General features: G+C 39.7%; 1 protein-coding gene across 2 annotated transcripts in view; it reads left to right on the forward strand.

Moving 5' to 3' along the window:
- LOC123578634 (zinc finger protein 708-like) overlaps positions 1 to 19,932 on the forward strand; it is a 79,100-nt gene extending 59,168 nt beyond the window's left edge. For both annotated transcript variants that reach the window (XM_045441636.1, XM_045441635.1), the window contains 3 exons: positions 1,252 to 1,378; positions 1,861 to 1,956; positions 14,224 to 19,932. In XM_045441636.1, the coding sequence (XP_045297592.1) occupies positions 1,252 to 1,378; positions 1,861 to 1,956; positions 14,224 to 16,196 (2,196 nt within the window). In that variant the 3' untranslated portion in view covers positions 16,197 to 19,932. The remainder of the gene's footprint in view (positions 1 to 1,251; positions 1,379 to 1,860; positions 1,957 to 14,223) is intronic.
- The last annotated feature ends 7,207 nt before the right edge of the window (positions 19,933 to 27,139 follow it).

Raw genomic sequence — 27,139 nt, forward strand, 5'->3', positions numbered from 1 at the left:
TTACAACCTGATCCCCCTTCTGTGTATTGAATGTTTGACAAAATACTCCATGAAAATAAAAGAATAACGAGTTTGTTCTCTTAGAGTATTATTATTTATATTTCATTAGTTTACGAGAAACTTAGATGCTCACTGATAAGTATGAAATGCTCAGAAAAAATTGTTGGCTCTCTTGCTATTCTAGCAGAACCTGTAATTGCCATAAAACCCATTCAGTTACCAGCCCTCCAAGAATTCTTGCCTTGGAGTTCTACCTTTGTTATTCAAAAATGTATCCCTTGGCCCAAAGGCTAATGCCTTGTTAGAAATGCAGACTCAGATACCACCGCAAAAGTCCTGAACGGAACCTGCATTTTAACAAGATCTTTAATACACTGTAGTGAAACTCTCATTCACCTTAGAATTTGGTAAGCATATTTGTAACCCACTCAAACTTTCCATCTAAGAAATAGACACAACTTCTATATGATACAAATGCAGTCTTTAAAAATGCGTATTCCTGTATTGATGCCTTTATTTCACAAATCCTCTTGGGTAAACACACAGTGTTTACAATGTTTTTGTGAATCATATACCAGCCTGTTATCTCAAAATTAGAGAATACATGAGAACATATTACTGTCTTAAAAATCACTGCATAAAGCGAGAAATTCTCCTAGGCCAGAACCAGCTCTCCTAATATAACTACTAACATGAGTTCATTCTTTGCTGACTCACAGAGAGAAACTACACCAGCTGGGATTGTCACATAAAGGAAACTTGATTTTCAGCAAATTAGGAGAAAGGGAATAATTTCAGAGCAGAGGCTCACTGAGGAATGGGGAATGGTTTCCTTTTATTTAAGATTAGGGTGGATATTGAGAAAGGAGAGCCTTGCCATCATATGTAGAGGTGAGTAATGGCAACTGTCACTCCTTGGGTTACTCGTTAGTCCATCTGCAGTAGGTGTGAGTCAGGGGCTAAGTTCATATTGGGCCAGCCCAAGCTCTTCCTCGGGGCAGTCATTACCTTTTGTTGGATACTTTCTGTTTTCCCATAGGAGACTGAGCCCATGGGGTGTTTTGCCTGAAGTAAAAGATGGTAGAAAGAAGAGGTAAAGGAAATTGAGGGATTAAGGTCAGTGGGAACAAGCAGGTAAGCAGTGAAAGTCAGGTCTTGGGGTCCAGCTGGTGACATTAACTCCCTCTTTCATCTTAGGTACCATTATGACCTCTGCCTATGGTCACTTGGTAACTGTGGTATTCATTGCAGGAACTGCTGACGTTCAGGGATGTGGCCATAGAATTCTCTCAGGACGAGTGGGGATTCCTGAACGTCGTTCAGTGGGAACTGTACAGGGATGTGATGTTAGAGAACTACGGACACCTCCTTTTCTTGGGTGAGGATAACTCCTTCCAGACTTCCCAAACCACACTCAGGGTTTTGCTCCTTCCTTTGAAAAAGCTTCCTCTTTGCATGACTGGGATTCAGATCCCTGCAGTGAGGGAAAGAAGTAGGGGTTTGTAGATGTAGAGAAATACCTTCCTGATGTTTCCTTTTCAGCTTTAGCCTCCCCTTCCATGTAAGATCTTCATTTCTGTAAATTAGCGGCAATTGTAAACACTGAATGGCATCAAATGGTACCTCCCACATGTTTAACTCCAAGTTCTCCTTCTTATTGTATCTAGTATTTGGAAGTGGAGGTCAAGATCTGAACATTGGAAATCCTTCCTGCATGCTGTAAAGGGACTTTTGGGCAATGGCTTTTGGAAAATCATTTCCTAAAATTCTACACAGCGGCCTCTCTAGTCCGCTGAGCACAATAGTGGGTCGAAAGTTAGAATCCCCGTCAATACTCTGTTCCTTTTCTCTAATAAACAGGTCTTGCTGTGTCAAAGCCAGACCTGGTCATGTTTTTGGAGGAAAAGAAGGAGCTGTGTGATGTGAACGAAAAGGAAACCATAGCCACACCCCCAGGTAGGTGGGGATGAGTGAAGCAGATGACAGAGGTGAGGACCAGTCGTGAAGGAGGAAGATAGGCCTTAAAATGTGGTTTGAGCAGCTCTCCTTGAATGGAAATTAGCTAGTTTTATGTCTCTCACAGCGAGCCATCTGCTATCTAACACCTCATGCTCTCACATTCTTTGAGAATTCTCCTTCAGCTCCAGTGATGGTCCATCATGTCCACAGTGAGGGCCAGGAGGAAACTCCCCTTGGAGTGTGAGGGCCTCCATATTCTGAGAGCTTCTCCTTTGCTTTGAGGGCCCTGGGGAAGTTTCCATATTTCTGACGAACGCTATTCTAAGCTATTTCTAGGTTCTGTTTTGCCTCATGTGAGAAGTGTGTCAGGATAGTGGTGGCCATATTGGGGTTTGGTGCATAAACTCCGAGAACACTGGAGACAGATATCACATGTTTTCTTGTTTAACCTTTCCAATGTTATGGAGGCTTTAATCTTAATCATACAAAACTGAGACTCACTACTTTCATCAGATAACAAAGCACCTCCCTAAAGTAAGAAAATCTAATCCTTTATTTCACGTCAAAAGTTCATTTGTCTTTCTGTTAACTAAAATTAGGAATTTTCACTCTGCATTCCATTTCTCAATGGTGAAATAATTTAATGTATCTATGTGTATCCCAGAATTCCTACAGAAATTAATGCCCTAGGGGAGCTCCAACATTTAGAGCTTAGAACTCACAGCCTATCATAGAGTCTCAATTATCACCATATTTCTTAATAATTGCATCATTTTATAATTTTACTTTATATGATAAGAAGTTCTTGTGATTTTGTCATTTGTGTTCTCGTTTTCTGATTAGTTATATATGAGATTAATCACTAAATTTAAAAAGCCTTTTTTTTTTCTTAATGTTTATTTATTTTTGAGAGAGAGGGAGACACAGAATCTGAAGCAGGCTTCAGGCTCTGAGCCGTCAGCACAGAGCCAGATGTGGGGCTCAATCCCACAAACCATGAGATCATGACCTGAGCTGAAGTCGGACACTCAACTGACTGAGCCACCCAGGCGCTCTGTTAATCTCTGAATTTTTAGATCAAAAGTTCCGATAGGCCATTGACATATGCTTATAAGAAGTAAGGTGGATAATTAGTAAAATTGCCATATTTTAAAAAGCTTTTTTTATAATGTAATTTTACTTCAGTAAAAAATAACCAATAATAGGTTTCTCTTCTGCTTTCCTCAGAATGTTTCTGAATTTAATCCCCAATATTTATTTTTCATAAAGTGATTGTCAACATATTTTACAGCTCTGGTGGTGTTTCATTATTTACAAATAAAAGAGGTTTATTTTGTCTGCTTGGTTCTAAAGAATGGATTATAGCCTCACATTCTGTGTAAGAGGAGGAATATTCTAATAACATAATACAATTATTTAATGTCTTTTCAGTGCTTATTCATAATATTCTTCATTAGAACTTTCCATGGTTGCTTTTAATGAATACTGTTTTTCATTTTACCATTGAGGAAGTCCTACCAGTAATTGAAAATGCTATTTTCTTAGGGGTACACAGTCATAGTTTAAAATTATAGTTATAGAGAAGGTTGCCTTTTAAAAATTCATCTATTTAAAAAAATTTTTTTTAAGTTTATTTTATTTTGAGAGAGAGAGAAAGAGCATGCAAGCAGGGGAGAGGCGTGGGGTGGGGGAACAGAGGATCTGAAGGAGACTCTACGATGACAACAGTGAGCCCAACATGGGCCTTGAACTCACGAACCACGAGATCATGACCTGAGATCATGTCAGACACTCAACCGATTAAGCCACCCAGGCGCCCCTCAACTATTTTTTATGTAGAATTTTTTTGGGGTAAATTTTGTCTTATTATGGTTTTGCAGTTGTGAATAATGTGTTTCCTTTGTTGGGCTCTTCCACAACACTATTTAGTTGTGATTTCATTTTTGCCTGTGTATTTTGTGGTAGGATGACAATTTTCAACTTAGATTTTAAGATACTGTGAGTTAAACTCAAGTATGAATCCACTTTATGCACTTTACCAGTAAAATTATGTATGTATTTGTATAAATATAGTGCACACATACTTCGTGACACACGTTGTTGATTTTTTCCCTTGGTTAGTGTTCACTGAATGTTGTATCCTGTATACATGAATTGTCCTAATAGTATAATATTCTTCCCCTAAGGTCTACTGAGAATCCTACCAATAATCTTACAGGAGCTCCCTTGTATGAGATTCCTTTGCCGTACTGTTTTGAAATTCTCTGATCACCTGTGAATTTTGATAGACTAATTATAATGTGTTAGTGGCTTCATGTCTTGACATTTATCCTACTTGGAACTCACTGAGCTTCTTGAATTTGTCTGTTCTTGCCACATATGTTGGAAGTAGAAGCCTGTAGTTGTTCCTGTAAACTCTGCCCCCTCTCACTCTCCTCTCCTTATGAGATTCCCTTAATGTATTTCTGGGTTCACTTGGTGGTGTCCCATGAATCCCTAGACTCTGTCCTTTTCCACCTTGTTCTTAGCTCCTCTCAGTAGATCATTGACGACAAGGGGTCTCTCAGTTAATCTGATCTTTCTTCTGCTGGATCACATCTGTTGGTGACCCCGTGGTGTATATTTAAATTCCGTGATTATACCCTTCAGCTCCCAGTTTCTAGGTTGATTGATTGTTATACTTTTCATCTCTTTGGGTTTACATTTTGGCCATGCATAGTCTTCCTGACATCATTTAGTTCCCTGTTTTCTCTCCTCCCATGAGCATCTTCATGATGGTTATTTGAATTCTTGGTCAGGTAATAGTTCTCTTTTTAATTTAGGGCCAGTTTTGGAGATTTATTTTGTTCCTCTGATTGGAGTAGTTTTTCTACTTTGTATGCCTTGTGATCTTTTGTTCACATTTGGGAATTTAAGAAATAGCCTCTGAGCCCATTCTCCTGAACTTGATTTGTACAGGAGAACCCAAATCACAATAATCCTGGTGCTTGTCACATGTATTCTGGGCATTTGTGGTGTCTGAGTTTTTGTTAATTTCTCAGTTTACAGAGGTGGAGTTACTTCTTTAGAGCCTGTGATACCTTCCCCTCTCTGTCTTCAGCTCTGTAGTCTCTCCAATGTCTGGACAAATGCTCGCCTTGGGACTCAGCAGCCACCACAGTGTATCATTGGGTTCTCTCGTTCTCTCTATGTCACACGTGACAAAAAAACAAGTCCCCCGGGCAGCTGCAAAGCAGCCAGATTATTGCTCCCACACAGTTCACTTATGTCTTTCTTTCCTGAGCAGAGTTGAGACTTTTCTCACGGTCTTGTTCACGGAGTGCCAGGGAGAGTGAGCAGCTGTTGTGCACAACTGTCAAAAACTTTCCTTGTCCCTTAGTGTGGTTCTTCTTCATTCATACTTGAATGCTTGTGCTGCGTTCTCCTAACTGGCTTCTGGAGCACTGAACAAAAGGTAGTATGGTCAATTTTGTCTCCATGGAGGATCAAAGTCCTGATGCTTCCTATTTCTCCATTCTCCTAATGTCCTATGATGGGGGTTAATTTTGCACATCAGTATTTTAGTGACCATGCATATGAGTTTAGTAAGCGAGATAACCTGTTTTGTATCTTTTCGTTGTGTCTCTCTATAACCTCTTAAGCTTGTTGGCAAAGACAGGCAAAGAAGATTCGTTCTATAGAGTGCTGGGAATATATGGAAGCTGTTGCCCGAGTATTTATACTTAATGACAGGGATGATGATGGGGGTTGGTAAAGGGAACAAAGGATGTTCTGATGGATATAACCAAGCTGGGACAGTTATCCATAATGACATCCTTACTGCCAGAAGAGATCAAGGGTGTAAAACACTTGGGAGAACTGCACTTTAAGTCTGTTACATTTGCAGAGCAATGTCTTTGAACACAAGAACCAAAATCCATTTTTTAAACATACACATTCTCTTAAAGGACATTTGGAAAATCTGAAAGGCACCCAATCCGTACTGAAAGTAACCATTTCAAACATAAAATTGGATTAATCATTCACCGAGACATTTTGAAATGTTAGACTTTTTTTTTTTTTTTTGAAATGTTAGACATTTCAAAATGAAGATAAAAATTCTTAATATGATTGATTTGAGAAATTCTCTTAGGTGGGTTTCATATTCTTCCACTAACACATAATCCCTTGTTCCAAAGTCTCTAATCTTGATAAACGTGGTAGCATCTTTAACCAGATTTCGCTGCTCAATAGTTATCACATAATACTTAGTTTGCAGCAAGTTTTCATGTGTTGTGAACGTAGGGAGATCTTTAGTGAGGACTGCATCTTCCGTAATTAGTGAGGTATTTATAATGGAGACATAACTTACCCATACAGTGAATCTGGGAAAATGCTAATCAAGGGTCAAATCCTAATAAACATCAGAGAACTCAGTCTGCAAAGAGCCCACATAAAAATAATAAATATGGGGAAGTCTTTTACGAAAGTTCAAATCTTACTGTGTACCACTGTATCCTTACTAAAGAGAAGACTTACAAATATAGTCGCTTTGGCAAAGCCTTTAACTTCAAAACCCACTCAATGGCAGAGATTTTACTCGTTTATTCATTCATTTAAAGAGAGAGCATGTGCACAAGTTGGGTAGGGGGAGAGAGAATCTTAAGCAGCGTCTTAAGATGGAGCCCGTTGTGGGGCTTGATCTCCGGACCTTGAGATCATGACCTGAGCTGAAATCAAGATTCAAACACTTTACCATCGGATCCAACCAAGCTCCCCAACAGCACAGATTTTATAATGGGAAGAAATACTACACATCTGCAAAATGTGGCAAAGCAGTAAAGTACTACTCAAAACTTCCAACCCGAAGTAGAACGTAGTGGGGAGAAGGCTGCCAAATGTAAAATATGATGTGACAAAGCCTTTAAACAGAACTACAGACTTCCTGAACATGAGAGAACACATAATGGAGGAAAACCCTAAACTGCAAAGAATGTGGCAAAGCTGTTAACTCCTGATCAAAAGTTTTCAACAAGAGGTAATAACATTCTGGGGAGATACCTTGGGCTCCATGTCCCAAACCAAGATCATTACCTGAGCTTGAGATCAAGAGTTGGACTCTAAACACACTGAGCCAGCCAGGTGTCCCTACTTTTACTCTGAAATCATCTCACGCTATGCCTGTGTTACTTCTGTGCATGCAAAATGATTTGATTGTTGAGGGGCTCTTTTATGTTGAGGAATACATTCCTCATGCCTACATTTCGTTTCTTTTTCCTTTTTTTTTTTTTTTTTTGTTGTTGACAAAGAGGTCACAAGCGAGGGAGGGGCAGAGAGAGTGTGGGAGAGAGAAGTGGGGTTTATGCTCACCCATTGGGGGACTTGAACTCATGACCTGAGCCAAAGTCAGATGCTTAACTGACGGATCCACCCAGGCACCTTCGTACCTACTTTTCCATGAAACATCAAGGAGGCTGTCGTGTATACTGACTGTACAAAAGGGGGGGTCCACGTGGGGATCCTGTTTGTGGTTGACGTGTAAGAGTGACAAAGTCAGCATGAAGTAAGTGTTCAGGGCATCATTCTTTGTGCTAAAGTAAGACAGAGAAACTCAGAATTTTAAATAGTTTTGCCAGTTGCCGTTTAAGTAGGAAACATTGGAATTGCATCAAAATATGGATGTCTTCAAAATGGCCATTCGTGGAAGTCAAGAATATTAATTATGTGGTTGACATAAAGAAATGTTCACAAATACCTGAGGAAAGATTGGCTAACTCTTCCCGTAAAAGGGTGTGAAATTATCGTACATCCACATGTACTTGATTATTAGCCTCCGTTTGTAAAGCATGGGAAGCAGAACTCACAGATCATTCTATCAGAAGAAGAATGATTGTCTTTTGTTTCTTTAATTTTTTTAAAGTTTATTTTATTTTGAGAGAGAGAGTGCCAAGCAGGCTCTCCACTGACAGCACAGAGCCTGATGCAGGGCTCGAAGTCACAAACTATGAGATCATGACCTTCACCGACGTCAGACACTTAACCAACTGAGCCACACAGGCGCCCCAAGAAAGACTCTTGAATGCTTATAATGGGTATTTGACCAAGACTCCTACTGTGATCTTGTAGTGGTTTGTTGAGAGTGCTTTTGAAATTAAAAGAATTCTAAGCCATACCGACTGAATTCTCAATCGCTATTTATAAAATTTTCCTATTTTTCTTTGCTCTTGTTTCTGTGAGCATAGAGAACACAGATTTTTCTGGTTGTGATATGCGCAGAATGCAATAGGTTATATTAAGCTAAAGATAGGTTTTGGAGTCCCAGAACTAACTAGAAAGAAGTTCACGTGTGCCTATGTTTGTGGGTGTTTGTACCTAGATCTTCAGTAGGAAAGGAAATATTGCATCAAAAGAGATAATTTCCAAATTTCAAAATTGATGATTTTAGGGGCGCCTGGGTGGCTTGGTTGAGTGTCTGACTTCAGCTCAGGTCATGATCTCACTTTTCATGAGTTCAAGCCCCACATCAGGCTCTGTGCTGATGGCTCAGAGCCTGGAGCCTGCTTCAGATTCTGTTTCTGTCTCTCTGCCCCTCCCCTGCTTGCACGCTGTCTCTGTCTTTCTCTAAAATATATTAAAAAATTGATGGTTTTCTAGCAAACAAAAATGTTAAGAGATACCTAATGGGAATAATTTTCTCTACATCGTATTGAAGTTATTTCTCTTAAGTCTCATGTATCTTGGTTTGAGAATCTCTCCAGGCAAATCCTGTCTTGTCTACCTAGCTATTAATTGTATAACATCTCTGTTTTCCTTGTTTGGCTGTATATTAGTTGTTGCTCATATAACTTGCTAAGGGATTTTTAGAACAGTTTGCACAAAATGACGTGTTCAAAATTAATTTGAATATGGAAATAATTGTTCAGGGAGTATATCCAATTCCATATAGTTTAATTGCTACATTTCACTTCTTCCTTCTGAATTGGAGAAGAAGACTAAGAAAGATTTCTTTAGGGGACAGGGTGGTTCATTCAGTTAAGCCTCTGATTCTTGACAACTCAGGTTGTGATCTCGGGGTCCTGAGATCCAGCCCCGCGTCGGGCTCTATGCTGAACATGGAGTCTGTTTGGTATTCTCTGTCTCTACCCACCCTCTCTCCCTCTCTGTCAAAATACACAAACATTAAAAAAGATTTCTTTAGTTACTGGTGTTTTTGCTTCTTGGAAGTGGCATCATCCAAGTTATTCACACTTTACTGTAACAATTTGATTAGGTGAAGAATTAATATTCTAATGTAGATACTGGGATTTGGATTTACCAAGATTTTTATGTTTTTACTTGTATTCTATTTTTTTATATTTTTCCTTATATTCCATTTAAAATAAAAAAAAACCCGTTTATTATTTTTGAGTTTGAGAGAGAGACAGCAAGCAGGGAGGGGACAGAGAGGGGGACACACAGAATCAGATGAAGGCTCCAGGCTCTGAGCTGTCGGCACAGAGCCTGACGCAGGGCTTGAACTCATGGACCGCGAGATCGTGACCTGAGCTGTAGTCAGCCGCCCAACTGACTGAGCCACCCAGGCGCCCCTCCTTATATTCTATTTTTTATTATTTATTATGTTTTCCTGTATTCATACTAAGAAACTAATTTGATATTTAATTCTTTTCTGTGAACGCTGTGCTCAGTCACGTATTACTTTAGCTAGAAATTAGAGCATGCTCTTTTTAAAAACATGGTTTATCTTATTTTCTTATTAAAAATTTTTTTAATGTTTATTTTTGAGAGAGAAAGCGCCAGCCTGTAAGCGGGAGAGGGGCAAAGAGAGAGGGAGTCACAGAATCCCAAGCAGGCTCCAGGCTCTGAGCCGTCACCACAGAGCCCAATGTGGGGGCTTGAACTCACGAACCGTGAGGTTGTGACCTGAGCTGTAACTGAACCACCCAGGCACCCCATTTTTATTCCTTTCTTGAAATTTGGAATTTTTGTGTTTTATGTTTTATCCTCAATTACCTCTTGTAGTGGATCAGTTCTGTGGTTTAATTGTGTTTCCATTCCCACAGTCACTTTGAAACCTGCGAATCTCCTTGAAGGTTGTGTCTGTACAACGGTCTGCGTGTTTCTCTTAGGTGAATTCACAGGCAGGCAGTCTGGGCTAAAACTCAGGTTCTGCTATTACTGAAGTTTTGTCAAGAGAGTCTTTTGAAAGATGAACAGTTCTCATAGGTTACTGTGGATTCATGGATACGTTTATGAAAAAGTGTTATAATGGTATACAGTGTGTAGGAAATGTTCGAGAACGATTGTTTCTGTTCTCGACGTTAGAAGTTGTAATTTCTAGGGTCACCTGGGTGGCTCAGTCGGTTAAGCGTCCCACTTCGGCTCAGGTCATGATCTTGCGGTCTGTGAGTTCGAGCCCCGCGTCGGGCTCTGTGCTGACAGCTCGGAGCCTGGAGCCTGTTTCAGATTCTGTGTCTCCCTCTCTCTGACCCTCCCCCGTTCATACTCTGTCTCTTTCTGTCTCAAAAAAAAAAAAACAAAAACAAAAAACCTTGTAATTTGTACAGTAGTCTTTAAGTTCACAGTCATCCACGATTTCTTCTTTTTTAATGTTTATTTTTGGAACCTAAAACTGTGGCTCTTGGGGCATCTGGGTGGCTCAGTCCGATAAGCATCCAACTTTGGCTTAGGTCATGATCTCGTGGTTCATGAGTTCAAGCCCCGCATTGGGCTCTGTGCTGACAGCTCAGAGCCTGGAGCCTGCTTTGGACTCTGTCTCTCTCTTTCTGCCCCTCCCCCACTCATGCTCTGTCTCTCTCTCTCTCAAAAAATGAATGAATGTTAAAAATTAAAAAAAAAAAAGAAAAGAAACAAAAATATGGCTCTTGAGCCAAAGGTTGGCATCACTTTCAAGCTTATAAGAAATGTGGAGACTTGGAACCCACCTACAAATCCAAAGCAGAATATGAATTTTAACAAGATTGCCACTTTGTTCTCATACACGTTAACACTGGAGAAGTACGCATGTGACTCACCTACGTGTTTCCGTTACTCTATGCTTCTCTTTATGTTTGTAGTTCATTATTTTTATAGCTACGGATTTGTAGTTGCTTTCAATCAGGAAGTGTGCTGCCAGCAACATGATCTCGATGTATTTTCAGGATTAATCTGTGTATGTGTCATTCTGTAAAATCCATAAAAATATTAGGACAGACTTTGATCTTCCTGCCAAAAATGGCGTTGGGATTTTGATGGAAATTGTGTTCCTTTCAGTCTTATGTTTTTGCTTATTCTGATCTCTCTATTTATTTTTAATTTTTCTTTGTCATTTCCTTCCTCTACTAAATCTCAGCTCTGTTCTTTTCCTACTTCCTTGTAGTGTAGTGTTAAGTTGTTTTATCTGAAATTTTTCTTTTTTTTATTTTAATGTTTGTTCATTTTTGAGAGAGAGCACGCAAGCTGGGGAGGGATAGATTGAGAGAGAGGGAGACACAGACAGAATCTGAAGCAGGCTTCATGCTCCCAGCTGTCAGCATGGAGCGGGACTCGAACTCATGAACTGTGAGATCATGCCCTGAGCTGACGTTGGATGCTTAACTGACTGAACCCCAGGTGCTGCTGAAATTTTTCTTAACATAAGCATTTATAGCATAAAAAAGTTTGAAAATGGGTTTCCTAGCAGGGAAAATTAGCAGAAAGAAACAATACAAGGAATGACCAAAAAAATAAAATAACAGAAAAAAGAAATAAGGATTCTTGAGGATTTTCTTAGATCATGTCATCTGTGAACAGATAGTTTTACTCTTTATATTGGATTCCTTTTTTGTATGTTTTCTTGCCTAACTGTTCTGACTAGAATATTCCAGTACTTTGTCGAACGGAAGTGGTGAAGTCGCTTCCTTACCTTGTTTATGATCACACAGGAGAAACTTTCAGTCTTTTATGTTTGAATATGTTAGATTTCAACTTTTGTACGTTTGCGTTCTTTATTAGGTTGAGGTAGTTTCCTTCTGTTCCTACTATTGAGTGTTGTAAATCATGAAACGCTTTCCAATATGCTCACACCCCCTTGTTCTGCGACAATTAAGAGCATCATGTCCTGTTTGATCTTCTCTTGGTTAATGTGCAGTCTTAAATTTCTTGATTTCTGTAAGTTGAAACACCCTTGAGTTACAGGAAGAATTCCCACTTGATTATGTTGTAAAATATTGAAGTGTGCTTTTGATTCATTTTGCTTTAATTTATTGTGGACTTTGTATTGAATATTCCTCACAGGTTGTACTTTGTAATCTTGCGTACTTGTAGTGTCTTCCTTTGGCTTTGATAACCAGGTGATTGTCGTGTCACAGAGAGTGTTTTGATAATTTATCTTCACTTCTTGGAAATGTTGGAGGAGATTGGAAGCACTTTCTCATTGTTTCATCTGTTTCTCATTAAATGAATCATCTGGCAGAGGACCTTTCATTGTTGAAAGTTTGTAGAAATTTCTTTAGTAGGACTTGTGGGTGGCTCAGTTGGTTAAGTATCAGACTTCAGCTCAGGTCATGATCTTGAGTCCTGGGTTCGAGCCTTGCATCAGGATCTGCGTTGACAACCTGGGGCCTGGTTGAAATTCTCCCTCCCTCTCTGCCCCCTCCCCCCCACTTTCCTTTCCCTCTCAAAACAAATAAATAAGCTTAAAAGAAAAATAACATTTCTTTATCAATCTAATCTACTTAGCTGTTGGCAGGTTGAGATTTTTTTTTTTTTTTTTTTAATATATATATAGGGGCGCCTGGGTGGTTCAGTCAGTGAAGCGTCCGACTTCAGGTCATGATCTCACGGTCCGTGGGTTTGAGCCCCATGTTGGGCTCTGTGCTGACAGCTCAGAACCTGGAGCCTGATTTGTATTCTGTGTCTCCCTCTCTTTCTCTGCCCCTCCCCAGCTCGCATTCTGTCCCTGTCTCAAAAATTATATATATTTCTTATTTTATTGTATTGTATTGTATTTTTATATATTTCTCCATGATGGAGTCAGGTATGTTACACCTTTTGAAATTTATACTTATTTTTTTACAAGTAAGTTTTTTTTTTTAAGTTTATTTATTTTGAGAGAGAAAGAGAGTGCAACTTGGGGAGGAGCAGAGAGAGGAAGACAAGAGAATCTCAAGCAGGCTCCGCACTGTCAACATGGTGTCCAACCTGGGGCTGGAACTCCTCAAACTGTGAGATCATGACCTGAGCTGAAACCGAGTCAGACATTAAACTGGCTGAGCCGCCCAGGCTCCCCAGAAGTCAATTTAATTTAATTTCGTTTTTTTTTTAGAGTGAGAAAGTACAGGGGTGGGAGAGCAGGGGAGGGGCAGAGATAGAGGGAGAGCATCTTAAGCAGACTCCACACTCCTCAGACAGCCCCAGGTGGGCCTCTGTCTCCCAACCCTGAGACGTTGACCTCAGCCATTTCAGATGTTTAACCAGCTGAGTCATTCGGGCACCCCATATACACAGGTTCTTTCTTTTTTTTTCTTTTTTGGATACCTATTTGTGGGCATGGTCACCTCTTATAATTATTTTTGTTTCTGTCATATCAGTTTTTTTTATTAAAAAAAATTTTTTTTTTAACGTTTATTTATTTTTGAGACAGAGAGAGACAGAGCATGAACGGGGGAGGGTCAGAGAGAGAGAGAGTCACAGAATCTGAAACAGGCTCCAGGCTCTGAGCTGTCAGCACATAGTCCGACGCGGGGCTCGAACTCACGGACCGCGAGATCATGACCTGAGCCGAAGTCGGACACTTAACCGACTGAGCCACCCAGGCGCCCCTCTGTCATATCAGTTTTAATGTGTCTGCTTTCACTTCTGATTGTACTTGGTCTTCTCTGTCCTTCTTCCCTGATTTAGTTACAGGTCTGTCATGTTTGTTGATCTTTTCTGAACACCAGCTCCTTTTCTTGTTGACACTGTCCACTTTTTGCTATATCCTGTTTTGTTCATTTGTGGTTGATGTTTAGATTTCCTTCCTTCTGCTAATTTTGTTCTCAAACGGTACTTCTGACTTTTTGCCATATAGAAAAGCGACGTGTACTACAGGTGACGGTACTCCAGAATGATCTCTTAGGCTACGTGGTCAGCACGTTATATGCAAATTTCTGTGTGCCGGCAGAATGAGGTCCTGATGATTGCTTCTCAACCGTCTTGCTGAAGTTCTCCGATCGATTTTAATTTTGCATGTTAGAACTGGTCAGTGTATTTATCTGACAGTAGTTGGATAAAAATGATTTTATTTTTCTGTTATTTGATCTCTTTCAGCCGTATCTTCAAATGACACCCAGAGCTTGCTGCCAAAGCCGTGCATAGAATCTTGTTTTCAGAATGTGTCACTGGGTAGATATAAACAGAGTGCCCTTGAGAATTTACACTTAATGATAGACTGGGACAATGATGGAGAGAGTGCAGAGCATCCAAGATACGAAGGACGTATCCAAACAGAGATAACTGCCCATTATGAGAATCTCACCGCCCCAGACGGTGAAGGATATAAAACATTCTGGACGACATCCCTTTTTAAGTCAACTACTTCTGCAAAGCCTTGTGTTTCTGTAAGCAATGGTTCAAATCCAATGATCAAAGATACGTATATGCAGAATCCAAATTTGGAAAATCTAGAAAATTACCTAGTCCAGGCTGAAAATAATTATTTGAATCATTTTGAAAATAGGTTTGCATTGACCTTTCAGTCCAATATTTCTGAAAATCAGGGATTTAAAAATGAAGAAAAAAGTGCTATGTGGTATCAGTTTGAGAGTTCCTTCACCGAGGAGTCAACCCTGCAAAACTACCAGAGCATTTTCAATGAAAACATAATTGCTCAATACAGTGAATCTGAGAAGATATTTATCCAGGGGTCAAATGTTAATAAACATCTGATTACTCATTTTCCAGAGAACCATTTTGAGTGTAATAAATGGGAAGTCTTTTATCAAGGCTCCAACCTTATTATACATAAGAGTATGCATATGGGAGAGAATCCTTATAAATATAATGAATGTGACAAAGCTCTTAACCAGACCTCCAATGTTATTGATCATCAGAGAATGCATGTGGGAAAAAACTCATACAGACGTAATAAACCTGGGAACATGTATAGTCAGTCATCAAGACTGTATATACATAAGACAATCGGTGCTGGAGAGAAAAGTTACATTTGTAACGAATGTGGCAAGGTCTTTATCCACCACTCAAGCCTTACTCAACATCACAGAATTCATACTGGAGAGAATCTTTACAAATGTAATGAATGTGGAAAACTCTTTACCAGGCACTCACATCTTACTGAACATCACAGAATCCATACTGGAGAAAAACCGTACAAATGTCAAGAATGTGGGATGGCCTTTACCCAGCATGCAACCCTTGTTGGTCATTACAGAGTTCATACAGGTGAGAAACCTTACCAATGTAAAGAATGTGGCAAGACCTTTAAATGGCACTCAATCCTTAGTAAACATTACAGAACTCACACTGGAGAGAAACCTTACATATGTAAAGAATGTGGCAAGGCCTTTAGGCAGCACACAACCCTTACTCACCATTACAGAACTCATACTGGAGAGAAACCTTACCAATGTAAAGAATGTGGCCAAGCCTTTATCCAGCACTCAAACCTTACTCAACATCACAGAATTCATACGGGAGAGAAACCTTACCAATGTAATGAATGTGGCCAGGCTTTTAACCATCACTCATACCTTACCCAACATCACAGAATCCATACTGGAGAGAAACCTTACCAATGTAAAGAATGTGGCCAGTCCTTTAACCAGCACTCCAACCTGACTCGACATCACAGGATTCATACTGGAGAGAAACCTTTCAAATGTAAAGAATGTGGCCAGGCCTTTAACCAGCACTCACATCTTAATCAACATCACAGAATCCATACTAGAGAGAAACCTTTCCAATGTAAAGAATGTGGCCAGGCCTTTAACAGACACTCAAACCTTACTCAGCATCACAGAATTCATACAGGAGAGAAACCTTTCCAATGTAAAGAATGTGGCCAGGCCTTTAACAGGCACTCATACCTTACTCGACATCACAGAGTCCATACTGGAGAGAAACCTTACAAATGTAAAGTATGTGGCCAGGCCTTTAACAGGCACTCAAACCTTACTCGACATCACAGAATTCATACTGGAGAGAAACCTTACAAATGTGAAGAATGTGGCCACACTTTTATCCAGTATTCACATCTTATTCAACATCACAGAATACACACTTAAGAGAAACCTTACCAAAGTAAAGAATGTGGCAAAACATTTAATCTCTGGTTAACCTTAACTCATTATCACAGAATTCACACTGGAGCAAACCTTACAAATCTAAAGAATGAGAAAACTATTAAGGACTTCTCAGCCCTTACTTCACATCAGAGAATTCTATTGGAGAGGAACCATACAAATGTCAAGAATGTAGCCCAACCTTTAAGCAATGCTAAACCCTGACTCCTGAACAGAGAAGTTATACTGGAGAGGAGTTTGCAAATATAAACCATTTGGGAAGCCCTTTAATCAGAGGTCAAGCCTCATTCAACATCACAGAATTAATACTGGAGGAAAAATTTACCAGTGTAAAGAATCTGGTAAGACTTTTAGGCTCAACCCTACTGAGCATCACAGACTTTATACTGAGGAGAAACATTACAAAAATAAAGAATGTGGCAATCCTGTAGCCGAAACTCACAATTTGTTCAACATCATAGCTATCTTAACAGTTTAGAAACCGTAACATGTAGAGAAAGTTGCAGTGCCTTTAACCGGAATCCAAATGCACACCAGATTCAATCCCTGAAAATGTAATGAATGAGCAAAGACCTTCATTTTTAATGTACATTTTAGCAAACACCAGAGTGCATAGAGGAAAGTGACTTGAAAGATATAAATATTTAGGAAAATATTTAATTGAATATCAAATGTCAATAGAGGTGACAAATCAAGTGGCAAGCATTATGTCAGTCAACCTATTTAGACATTACATCAAAATACTCATTATAAGTAAAAATACCAAGCTAAACACTTAGATAATATATATGCTAATATGCTTCAAAAGCTTAAGTGGATGGATTTTTGCATAGGTATAATTAATTTCAATGTTTTTTTTTTTCTTACATTGACCCTGAGATATTTGACTAGCAAGTATTATTGTATTTCTACTCTCAAATCGCAGAATTCATTCCTAGTGGGTGTGTGAAAGTATGTGGCTGATTGTTGATGCATCAAAGATATGAGATGTCCTTCATTAGGTGGGACTCCTGCATACCTAAATTTTCATGGAAGATGGAGGACAGTCTGATGTACAATATGAAGAAAATCTAAATGGAGATGCTATTTATGCTTATAATGAGATAGGTGTTCAGAACATCAATCTTCTCCATTTATTCAAAGTAAAACCTTTTCCCGAATATGATAAGTATTTTTTATTTTACCAACTGGTCTTTAAGAAAAAAGACGTGGCAGTCTTGTAAAATACTGGCGTATCTTCATAACAGCTAAAATTCGATGTAGAGAATGTCAGTTGATGTGGTTGAAATGGATCAATCCTCGCAGATGTCAGAAAGGATAGCAAATGCTTCCCCCAAACGGCATATGAGTTTTAGACAGACATTTTTTAAGAAGGACCTCAGGCCTGAAAATTATGGAAAGTACTATTTCCACATCATTATATCAGGAAACCAGTGCTTTTTGAATGCCTGTATTCTGTATTTTGAAGAAGGGTTATAGAGTGGATTTGGAATGCATTACTTAGTCTATTTGTGAACTTAATATATTTTAGTTACTAAAACAATGGTTTTTAACGTGTTCGCATGGATGTGTAATGAATGAAGTATTATCCCACCACCAATGTTAACCTATCTCATTTTTATTTAAGGTTGTAGGAAACTGATGATATCTATCACGTATTTGTAATGGAGTGGAATAATACACCTAGAAATCCATTTTCTCAGTGGCTTTAAAGTTTAAATAATGTGTGATTATTTTTTCCCTAGTTTCTCAATTGTATCATTTTCTCCTTTTCGGGACTAGTGGGATAGTACACGGATATATTATAGATTATATAGAGGTATTATAGACCGTTTAGCTCAAGGACTCCGTGTTGGTGCCACTTGGCAGCCATTTTGTATAGCCAGTAGTTTCGCAGGGACTTGAACTAAAACACCGGCCTTTTCTCACTAGTATGGTCCCTAGATAACACCTGTAGAGTCACAAGTTAGTGTAACTTTTTTTTTTTATTGTTTATTTATTTATTTTGAGAGAGAGAGAGGGTGAGGGGCAGAGAGAGCCGGAGACAGAAAACCCCAAGCAGGCTCTGTGCCAGCAGGGCAGAACCCAACCTGGGCCAAAGTCACAAGCCTTAAGATCATGATCTGAGTCCTTTAGCGGATTGAGTCACTCAGGCGACCCCTAGTGTAACTTCTTATATAACTCCCCCCCCCCCCCACCCCCTCAACTTTTCCCCTTGTGTGTCCCTTAGAGAAGATTCCCACAGGATTTACCTAAACCTATTGTAGTCAGTGACCCAATCTGGACCTTGCGCTGGGACTCTAAAGCGCCCCATTATGGCCCCAAATAAAGGTATGTGCCCCCAGTCATAAGGGGGGAATGTTGTTTTGATACTTAACATGAAGTAAGCATGTATGTATGACAATACTGGTTGAGTAGTAGATACCCATAAGTAGGGAAACATTCCAATGGGAGTGATATAGCCCCAGGTAAGAGCTAGATAACAGGATGAAGAATTGGCATAAATTCTGCCTGTGGAGAGAAGACACTTGAGTTACACAACTGACTCTCTGCATTTCAAAAAACAAAGCTTCTATTTTATTTCCTAGTTATCTCTAGATCTCCAGTTCTGTTTTTCCTCATTTTTGTTTCCAGCTACATAGGCATCAAAAACATTTTCTGCCTGTGTTGGCGGCTAGAATGTCCTCACTGAAATCCTAAATGCGATCATAGAGATGTTTGGCCAGTGGGACACGGTACTTTTTTTTTAATTAAATTATTTTTTTAACGTTTATTCATCATTGAGAGAGACAGAGCGTGAGCTGGGGAGGAGTAGAGAGGGGGAAACAATCCAAAGCAGGCTCCAGGCTCCGAGCTGTCAGCACAGAGCCCGATGCGGGGCTCAAACTCAAACTGCAAGATCATGACCCAAGCCGAAGTCGGTTGCTCAACCAACTGAGCCACCCAGGTGCCCCCAGTGGGACACAGTATTAATTCAGACAGGTAGCACTGGGATATGGAATGAGAATATAAGTAAGACGTGACCATGACACCATCTTTAGAGATAAGACCTATGAAATGAAAATGTGAGGTACCCTTTCAATGTGGCAAGGGAACTGGAGGTGGCTCCCTTTTGTCACCAAAGTCATAGGCAACTCTTGGTGGTGTCATCTAATGAGTAAATGTCACAGAGATGAGGATTTTGGAAATGGGGTGAGTTTCTGAAGATTAAGGAATTCCTCTTTTATCTTCATGATTCAGTCGAATTGTGTGTTACTGAAGAACAGATTTTGGATGGCGATTACTGTGATTGCCCAGACATAGATCAGTGACAGTGGATGGAGGAGGGGGGAATGAATGGTGCACAGGTGTGGGCCTAGCTGTAAAATGTCACATATAAGAGTAAATTTTGGAGATGAAGCCTTCTGGACACTAATAGGATCAGCAAGTCATGTGCTGTGGTTGGTCTCATCAAAGCACTAATATCCCAGGTATATAAGCCCATTGATGGTTAGATCCACTCTACGTGGGTGACGTTTTAGGGAAGCTGATGCATTGCTGTGAGGGACCGTCCTGTCTTCAGTCAGCCCATGATGAGTATAGTTCTGTGTTCTGATTCTTTCCAAGGCACAGAATTGTTGAAGTTGGAGAATTAGTGGCAGTGAGCATTTTTGATTCAAACAGTCCAGCACAAGTGTTCACTGACTAACGAACGAATAAGAAAGATACCGTCTATGTACACAACGGAATATTACCCAGCCATAAAAAGCAATGAAATCTTGACATTTGCACTGACTTGGATGGAGGTAGAGTATTGTATAAACGAAAAAAATCAGAGAACTACCGTCTGATTTCAGTCGTGTGTGATAAAGAAACAAGCAAATGGGGAAAAAAGAAGCAAATCAAAAAATAGACAACTATATCGAAGAAACTGATGATTACCAGAATAGAGGTGGGTGGGTGGGGGCACGGGTTAAATAAGTGGTGGGAGTTACGGAGCGCACTTGTGTTGAGCACTGGGTGTTGTATGGAATTATACAATCACTTGTACACCTCAAACTAATATAGTGTATGTTAACTAACTGGAATTTAAATAAAACCTTTAAAAAATAGTTGTGTTTTTTGCAGATTTAAGCAAACATTTTCTCTTAACTGACCTGCAGGAGTTTCACAAAACCTACCTTGTAAACAAATTGAAACATTTATCTTTTCTCCCTACGGGATTCCTCCAGAATTCAGAAACTCTCAGTGACTATTAGCAATAGTTCATTTGTTCTCATATAAATGCCTCATTTAATAACATTACTTGAAACTACAAGGCTTAGTTTGAAAATACAGCTGAATCCTTGCCTCGTGAAACTTCGACTAATTAAACTGACCTATTGTCAGGACTAAAGTACCAGATCGAGGGTGTGAAAAATCTACCAGGTCAAGTTTTAATATGTGAACTACCATAGAAGTTGCAGATGGGGGAACTGAAGTGGTTTAGGACAACCTGCTCCGCCTGCCCCACCCCTCCTCTCAGCCACAATATGCCACTTTGTCCCGTTGATAATTTGAGGTGAAGGTACTTTGAACTTGTGGGCTCAAGAGAACTTTTCCCCTCCCTTAACCACACAGAAGGGTCTAAGTTGTATGGCTTTTCCCACAGTAAGAGGTACTAACCAAGATAAAGTTTATCTGAGTGACACATCTGTGAGGTAGGACAAGCCTCTAGTTACCAAATATATAGTCTTATCACCCTGTGAAGTGCATTCCTTTCCTAGGAAGCTCCAGGCGACTACCCCCTTTTCCTTAGTTCTGGATGACATAAGTGCCTCATCTTGCCTGACAGTCTTTGGAATTTCTACCTCTATGTGGATTCCCTGTATATACACCTATTAAATTTGATGGTCTGTTAACCTGTCTCATGTCAATTTGATTCTTAGTCCAGCTAGAAGGATCTTTGAGGCAACAAGAATCCTTGTTCTCCGACAGGATTTGACTTAAATGCCTCATTTCTTGGCATTCCATTTCAAGTAGAAAAACATGGTGGAGCAGTAGGAAGTACTTCTAGAGGAGTTGGTTTTTTGAGCTCAGTTTTTGCCACGATTTCAGAGGGTTCCTTATTTGTTTACTGCATTGATACTATCTTGTTGGTGGTTTTTTTTTTTTTTTTTTTTTTTTTTTTTTTTTTTTTTTTTAACTTAAAAGAAGCAGTCAAAATATGTGTCCCACTGGATTTGTTTAGTTGAATAGATGGCTCTCTGGAGGTGGATGCATAAGTACACACATTAAGTATTTCAAGGGTCCTCATTCAGGCCACTTGAGCATTCAAATCATCCTTAGTACAACTCTAGATATTGCAAACATGTTCTCCATGTGTGTTAAACACGAGTTCCCACCAGATTGTTGGAAGGTCTCCAACAATTGTCTCCATCCTTTTCCCCATTTTAGTGATTTATTTTGATTCCTAGTGGGCTTAGGTGCTCAACACTACCTAAGGGGTTTTAGCTGTGAATGGATGTGCTAACTAGAGTGATGTTGCTCCTGCAAAAATTTGCTCCTGGAATTGATTCATTATATTTTGTGTCTTGGTTTTCTCTGCACTTAGCCTGCCTAAATTCAAAGTGCTCAGCATGTTAAGTGGCTGATTCTTCTATGGTTCCCCTGAGAAAGTAACTAAATTATTTGTGACATGAATGGGAATCCCTGTGGGATGGCTGCTGGGTGCTGTTGACTCTGTCCCTGTCTAATGAGAAGAGCTAATGTCCTTTGTCTTGGGATTCATTCAGAATCTCATGTACAGAATGCATCAAGCATTTACATTGGCAAGACTGAAGAATTTTAAATTTCTTTTTTTTTAATGTTTATTTTAGAGAGAGAGAGAGTCAGAGCAGAAGGGGGAAGGGGCAGAGAGAGGAGACACAGAATCCAAAACAGTTTCCAGGCTCTGAGCCATCAGCACAGGGCCCAATGTGGGGCTCGAACTCATGGACTGTGAGATCATGACCTGAGCCAATTTTGGACGCTTAACCAACTGAGCCACCCAGGTACGCCAAGACTTTTAAATTTCTTTAAAAAGATTTTTTTTTTAACATTTATTTATTATTGAGAGACAGAGACAGAGCAGGATCATGGGAGGGGCAGAGAGAGGGGGAGACAGAATCTGAAGCAGGCTCCAGGCTCTGAGCTGTCAGCACAGAGCCTGACACAGGGCTTGAACTCATAAACTGTGAGATCATGACCTGAGCCGAAGTCAGTCGCCCAACCAACTGAGCCACCAGGCGCCCAAAGACTTTTAAATTTCTAAGAGGAAGAGTCATCTCTGCCACAGACCTGCAATCTGTTCTTTCCTGACTCTACAGTGTATTGCGGCCATGCAGTATTACAAAGGAAAATGATCATCCTTTATTAGAGTCCTAACTGAACACCAGCCTATTGTGTAACATGCGGCTAATGGACTGCACGTGGGGAGTTACATCAGAAACAGTCCCCATTGCCAGTTAAGAAACAACACAAGCACAGACCCAGAACCACAAAGCCTCTTAGATTCTGAAACCAGAAGAGTACAAGTCCTCACCAAAATGAGTTTATGATGAAACTCTAATGAAAAATGTCTGGTGTCATCACATACTAACTTTATCAAAAGAGGTTTTTCCAGTCCGATGCCTTATTTCTCTCACTGGACAATGAAAGCACCATAGTCAAGTTATTTCGCATCTTCCTTCATGGTCTCCTTAAAACTAAATTTTTGATGCATAGTCCGTTTAAATCTTTTTTTTTGTTTGTTTTGTGACGGTTTAATTATAAATTTTATCTTGTACTTGTAAAATAGAACAATTACTTCTGGCTTAAAGTTTTGCTTAGGTACATATTTGTAGGTTGAGGCCAAACAGACACAATTTTGGGAAGGTGACCTTTCTGGTGTGTCTATTTCAGAACAAATGCAAAAGGGTTACAAATTAATATTTGAGTCCTAAAAAACCCCTTCCTTTATAAATGCATTACATTTGTTCCTCCATATAATGGGATATAGCAAACTAAAAATTTGTATATATATATATATATATATATATATATATATAGTATGTCAGCATTTCCTAGTAACTTCTCTTGAATCTATTTTTGTTTTTAGAATTATTTTTAGTTGAAAAAAAATTTTAATGTTTATTTTTGAGAGAGAGAGAGAGAGCACTAGCAGGGGAGGGGCAGAGAGAGAGGGAGACACAGAATCTGAAGCGGACTCCAGGCTCTGAGCTGTCAGCACAGAGTACGATGCAGGGCTTGAATCCACAAACCGCAAGATCATGACCTGAGCTGAAGTTGGACGCTTAACTGACTGAGCCACACAGGCACCCCATTATTTTTAGTTTTTAAGTTTTCTAATATTTATTTTTAGAGGGGGGAGAAGGGGCTGAGAGAATCTGATGTAGGGCTCAATCTCACAGCACCCTGAGATCATGACCTGAGCCAAAATCGAGTCAGACACTTAACCAACCGAACCACCCAGGTGCCCTATTTTTAAGATTGAATGTTGTACAGCTTGGGCAGTTATATTCCTCAGGCCAATACCATCTAGACTATATAAATGTATAAAATAAAATTTAAAATTCATTATTCTTCTATATTCAAGACTAAAGCACATAAATGCTAGTGTAGGGCTCAGAGGTGAAATATATTTCTTTTCAGTATTTGAGAAAATACGAAATCCTTTCAACAAAATCCAAGAAACATAAAAATCCTAGCTGGTGACATTAAGGATAAAGGACCTCATTCACTCCTTCACGCAGTGATTTGTTGGTCCCAACTGATTTCCAAATTGGATCACTGTAGTGAGTTATCTATGCTGGAAACTCTGAAAGTCAGCTCTGGGATCCATATTTGTTTTGTGTTCTGCTCTATCAGCAAGAACGATAAATTTGATGGTATGATATTGGACGTGTCAGGAGCTTTAGTGACCGAGCAAAATGACGTCTCACTTTACTGTGACCTGTTTTCACTATGTGTACTTTATGTATCTAATAATTATTTCACTACAAATTAAATTCTTGTTTCTTCATCTGTATTGTTATATATCTAATATTTTATTGCTGCGCAAATCAAATTGTGTAATAAGAAAATCTCTCTGGATTTAAGCAGGTTTGAAATGTTATGTTACAAAAAAACATTTACAGTTAGCATTCAGCCTTCCACTGCACTTCATTGCCTTACTATTAGGATAAGTTAAATTCGAACACTTCTATTGTCCCCCAGCTCATCACAAATAATAGAAATGGTATGATTTTATGGCCTAAAGTGAAAGTGGAAAAAAAAGGAATAGAAAAATGATAGCAGATCTCTTTAAAAAAAAAAAAAAAAAGCGCCATAGATCAACCAGATCTGCTCAGTGGTGAGTGTCTCAAAACTGTCCCCAGAACAAGTTTCTAGGAAGTTCCTGGATGGTGTGAGAAATAAGCCGTCAACCCAGTCAAAGGAGGGATGAGGAGACTCAGATCACAGTGAAGAAAGGCTTTACTCAACGTACTTGCAAGAGTGGTTTCTGCGGGATAGGCGCACAGGGCGCAATCACAGCAGACAGTTTATCTCCTAGCATGCAAGTCCCTCCCCTGATTCTTCATTGGCTGAGCACTATAGGTAAGTCCCTCCCCTGGTTCCTCATTGGCTGAGCATTACAGAGGTTACAGCCTTACCCAAAGTTGCTTGTGCCCAGGTAGGGCAAAAAGTAGTCTGACTCAAAAAAGGGTGCATTCTCTGAGGTGACACAGGGACTTTCAGTCCCTCCTCCCTCTGTTCTTTGGCTCATGCTTATTGCAAAACCCACAAAAATAAGACCACTAAATGGAGAGGGGAAGAAGAACAAGGAAGTGAAGTGTCTAAGCATTTGGGACTCCAATGTGGGGGGAGGGGGGAGTCTGTACATATTTCCAATAGGTTGTAAACCTATTATTAATTAGACTGCACAGCTTTTATTTGGTATTTCTGAAAATGATTCATCTTCCTTCTCACAATGGGACCTTGAGATGCCCCCACTGGCAGGGGCCAATGGATCATGGGCAGAACGTCCACATGGGACTGGGTTCCCTTTATGCTCACCAAAATAATAACCAAAGCAAATGAGTTTGCCACCATGTGCAGCAAGCCATAAAATCATACACTGGACTTTTGCAGTGAACCAATTTAGGCTGTTTATTTGCGTGGACCCACCCAGGAGAAGGAGGAGCTAATGCTCAAAAGCCTTGAACTCCCCAGTGGCTTGCAAGTGAAGGCTTTTAAGGGGAAAATTGAGTTCAACAGTCCTCTGATGAGACAGAGCATGGGCTAGATTCAGGCCCCCTTAACATTGACCATGAAATCCAACATTGTTTGACTCCCTCCATTAGGGAAAAAAAACAAAAACAAACAAACAAAACTCTGCATCTCGAGTAGTTTATGTTGCAGGACTTCAGAGGGAGGATGCTTACTATGAACACTGGCAAAGACTGGTCCAAACCAGGGTGCGCCAAGATGGACTCTCCCTGACCTCTACACTTTTCTTTGTGCTGTGTCCTTTCTTCTCAAGCACAAGATGCAATGAAACCTTGCCTGAAACTTCAATTTGGTTTATGATCAATTTCTCTTGCTTAGAGAGCCCAAGGGCATAGTTTGGTTCATTGGCACTGAAAAGGTGGATGCCATCGACTGGAGACTCCTGAGGCCATGTTAGGAGATGTTGCTTGATAACTTCTGCTACCACTTTACCTGATATCATAGAGGTGTATTCCATCTCAAAAAACCTTAAATCAGAAAAGTGTCTTTTCTCTTTATGTTAAAAGTTTTATTGGATGCATCTGGTAGTTATATCTGCAAGGTAGTGCTGATTAATCCCTTGTAAACTAGTGGGGTTACATTCCTATCTCTTGAGTCGAGACTACATGTTCCTTGGCTGGTACATCTGTGCCTGGGGGCAGTATGACCTTGTGCATTCTTTCATCTGAACTGACAAGATCAATGCTGGTGGCTTCATTCAACCAATTGTGTGTTGATACTCTCAGGGAGTGTGAATTTATTTCCGCTTTCAGGTCCTTCTACCTGGACAGAGAATCCAACTGAAATGAGACAGATTAACAGGAGAAGATCAAGTTAAATTTCATAAGTATAAGGAACCCTCACAGACACAGAAATCCCAAAGACAATCAGGCAAAATGGGGTATATATGTCGTCCTGAACTAAGGAGGAGGGTCTGGGACTTCGCGGTGGAGAAATGCCCTTCACAGGGCGATAATAAAAGCAGATGTTTGGTAATTAGATGTTTGCCCTTTCACAGTCACTCAGATAAAATTTGTCTCTGGTGATAATACTTATTCTTTGAAAGATCCCCAATTTAGATTCTTCTACATAGTAAAGGGAGAGGAAAAAAAGGTTTTCTTGGGCCCACAGGGTGTCAGTTGCCTTTATCCCCCCCAAAATTTTCATGCCAAAACGTCCCATGTTGGGGCAGCTTGCCCCTGGCCCCTACAGAACATTGCTTTAAGGTAGTCTCTGTATATAGATGTGTGTGCCATGTTAGATAAACTCTAGACCAGATAATCTTGGTTAAAACCTAGTTTCTTCCATTTATTGGTTGTTTGGTAAAATACTGTCGTAAAGGAGAAAAAGTATTATGTTTGGTCTCAAATTATTTTGGTGGGTTTTTTTTTTTTTTTTGCATTAACTTATAAAAATTGTTACGCTACTAATGTAGTACTAGTAAATGTTCAAAAAGGACTGTAGCTTCCATTTTTCATATTCTAGTAGAACCCATAATTGCCATAAAAATCATTCCATTCAAGGGGCTCCTGGGTGGCTTATTCAGTTGAGCTTCCAACTTTGACTCAGGTCATGATCTCATGGTTCGTAAGTTCGAGCCCCACGTCTGACTCTGTGCTAACAGTGTTGAACCTGTTTGGGATTCTGTTTCCTTCTCGTTCTCCTTCCTTGTCTCTTCC

Source organism: Leopardus geoffroyi, chromosome E2, assembly GCF_018350155.1.
Source record: "Leopardus geoffroyi isolate Oge1 chromosome E2, O.geoffroyi_Oge1_pat1.0, whole genome shotgun sequence".
NCBI lineage: Eukaryota > Metazoa > Chordata > Mammalia > Carnivora > Felidae > Leopardus > Leopardus geoffroyi.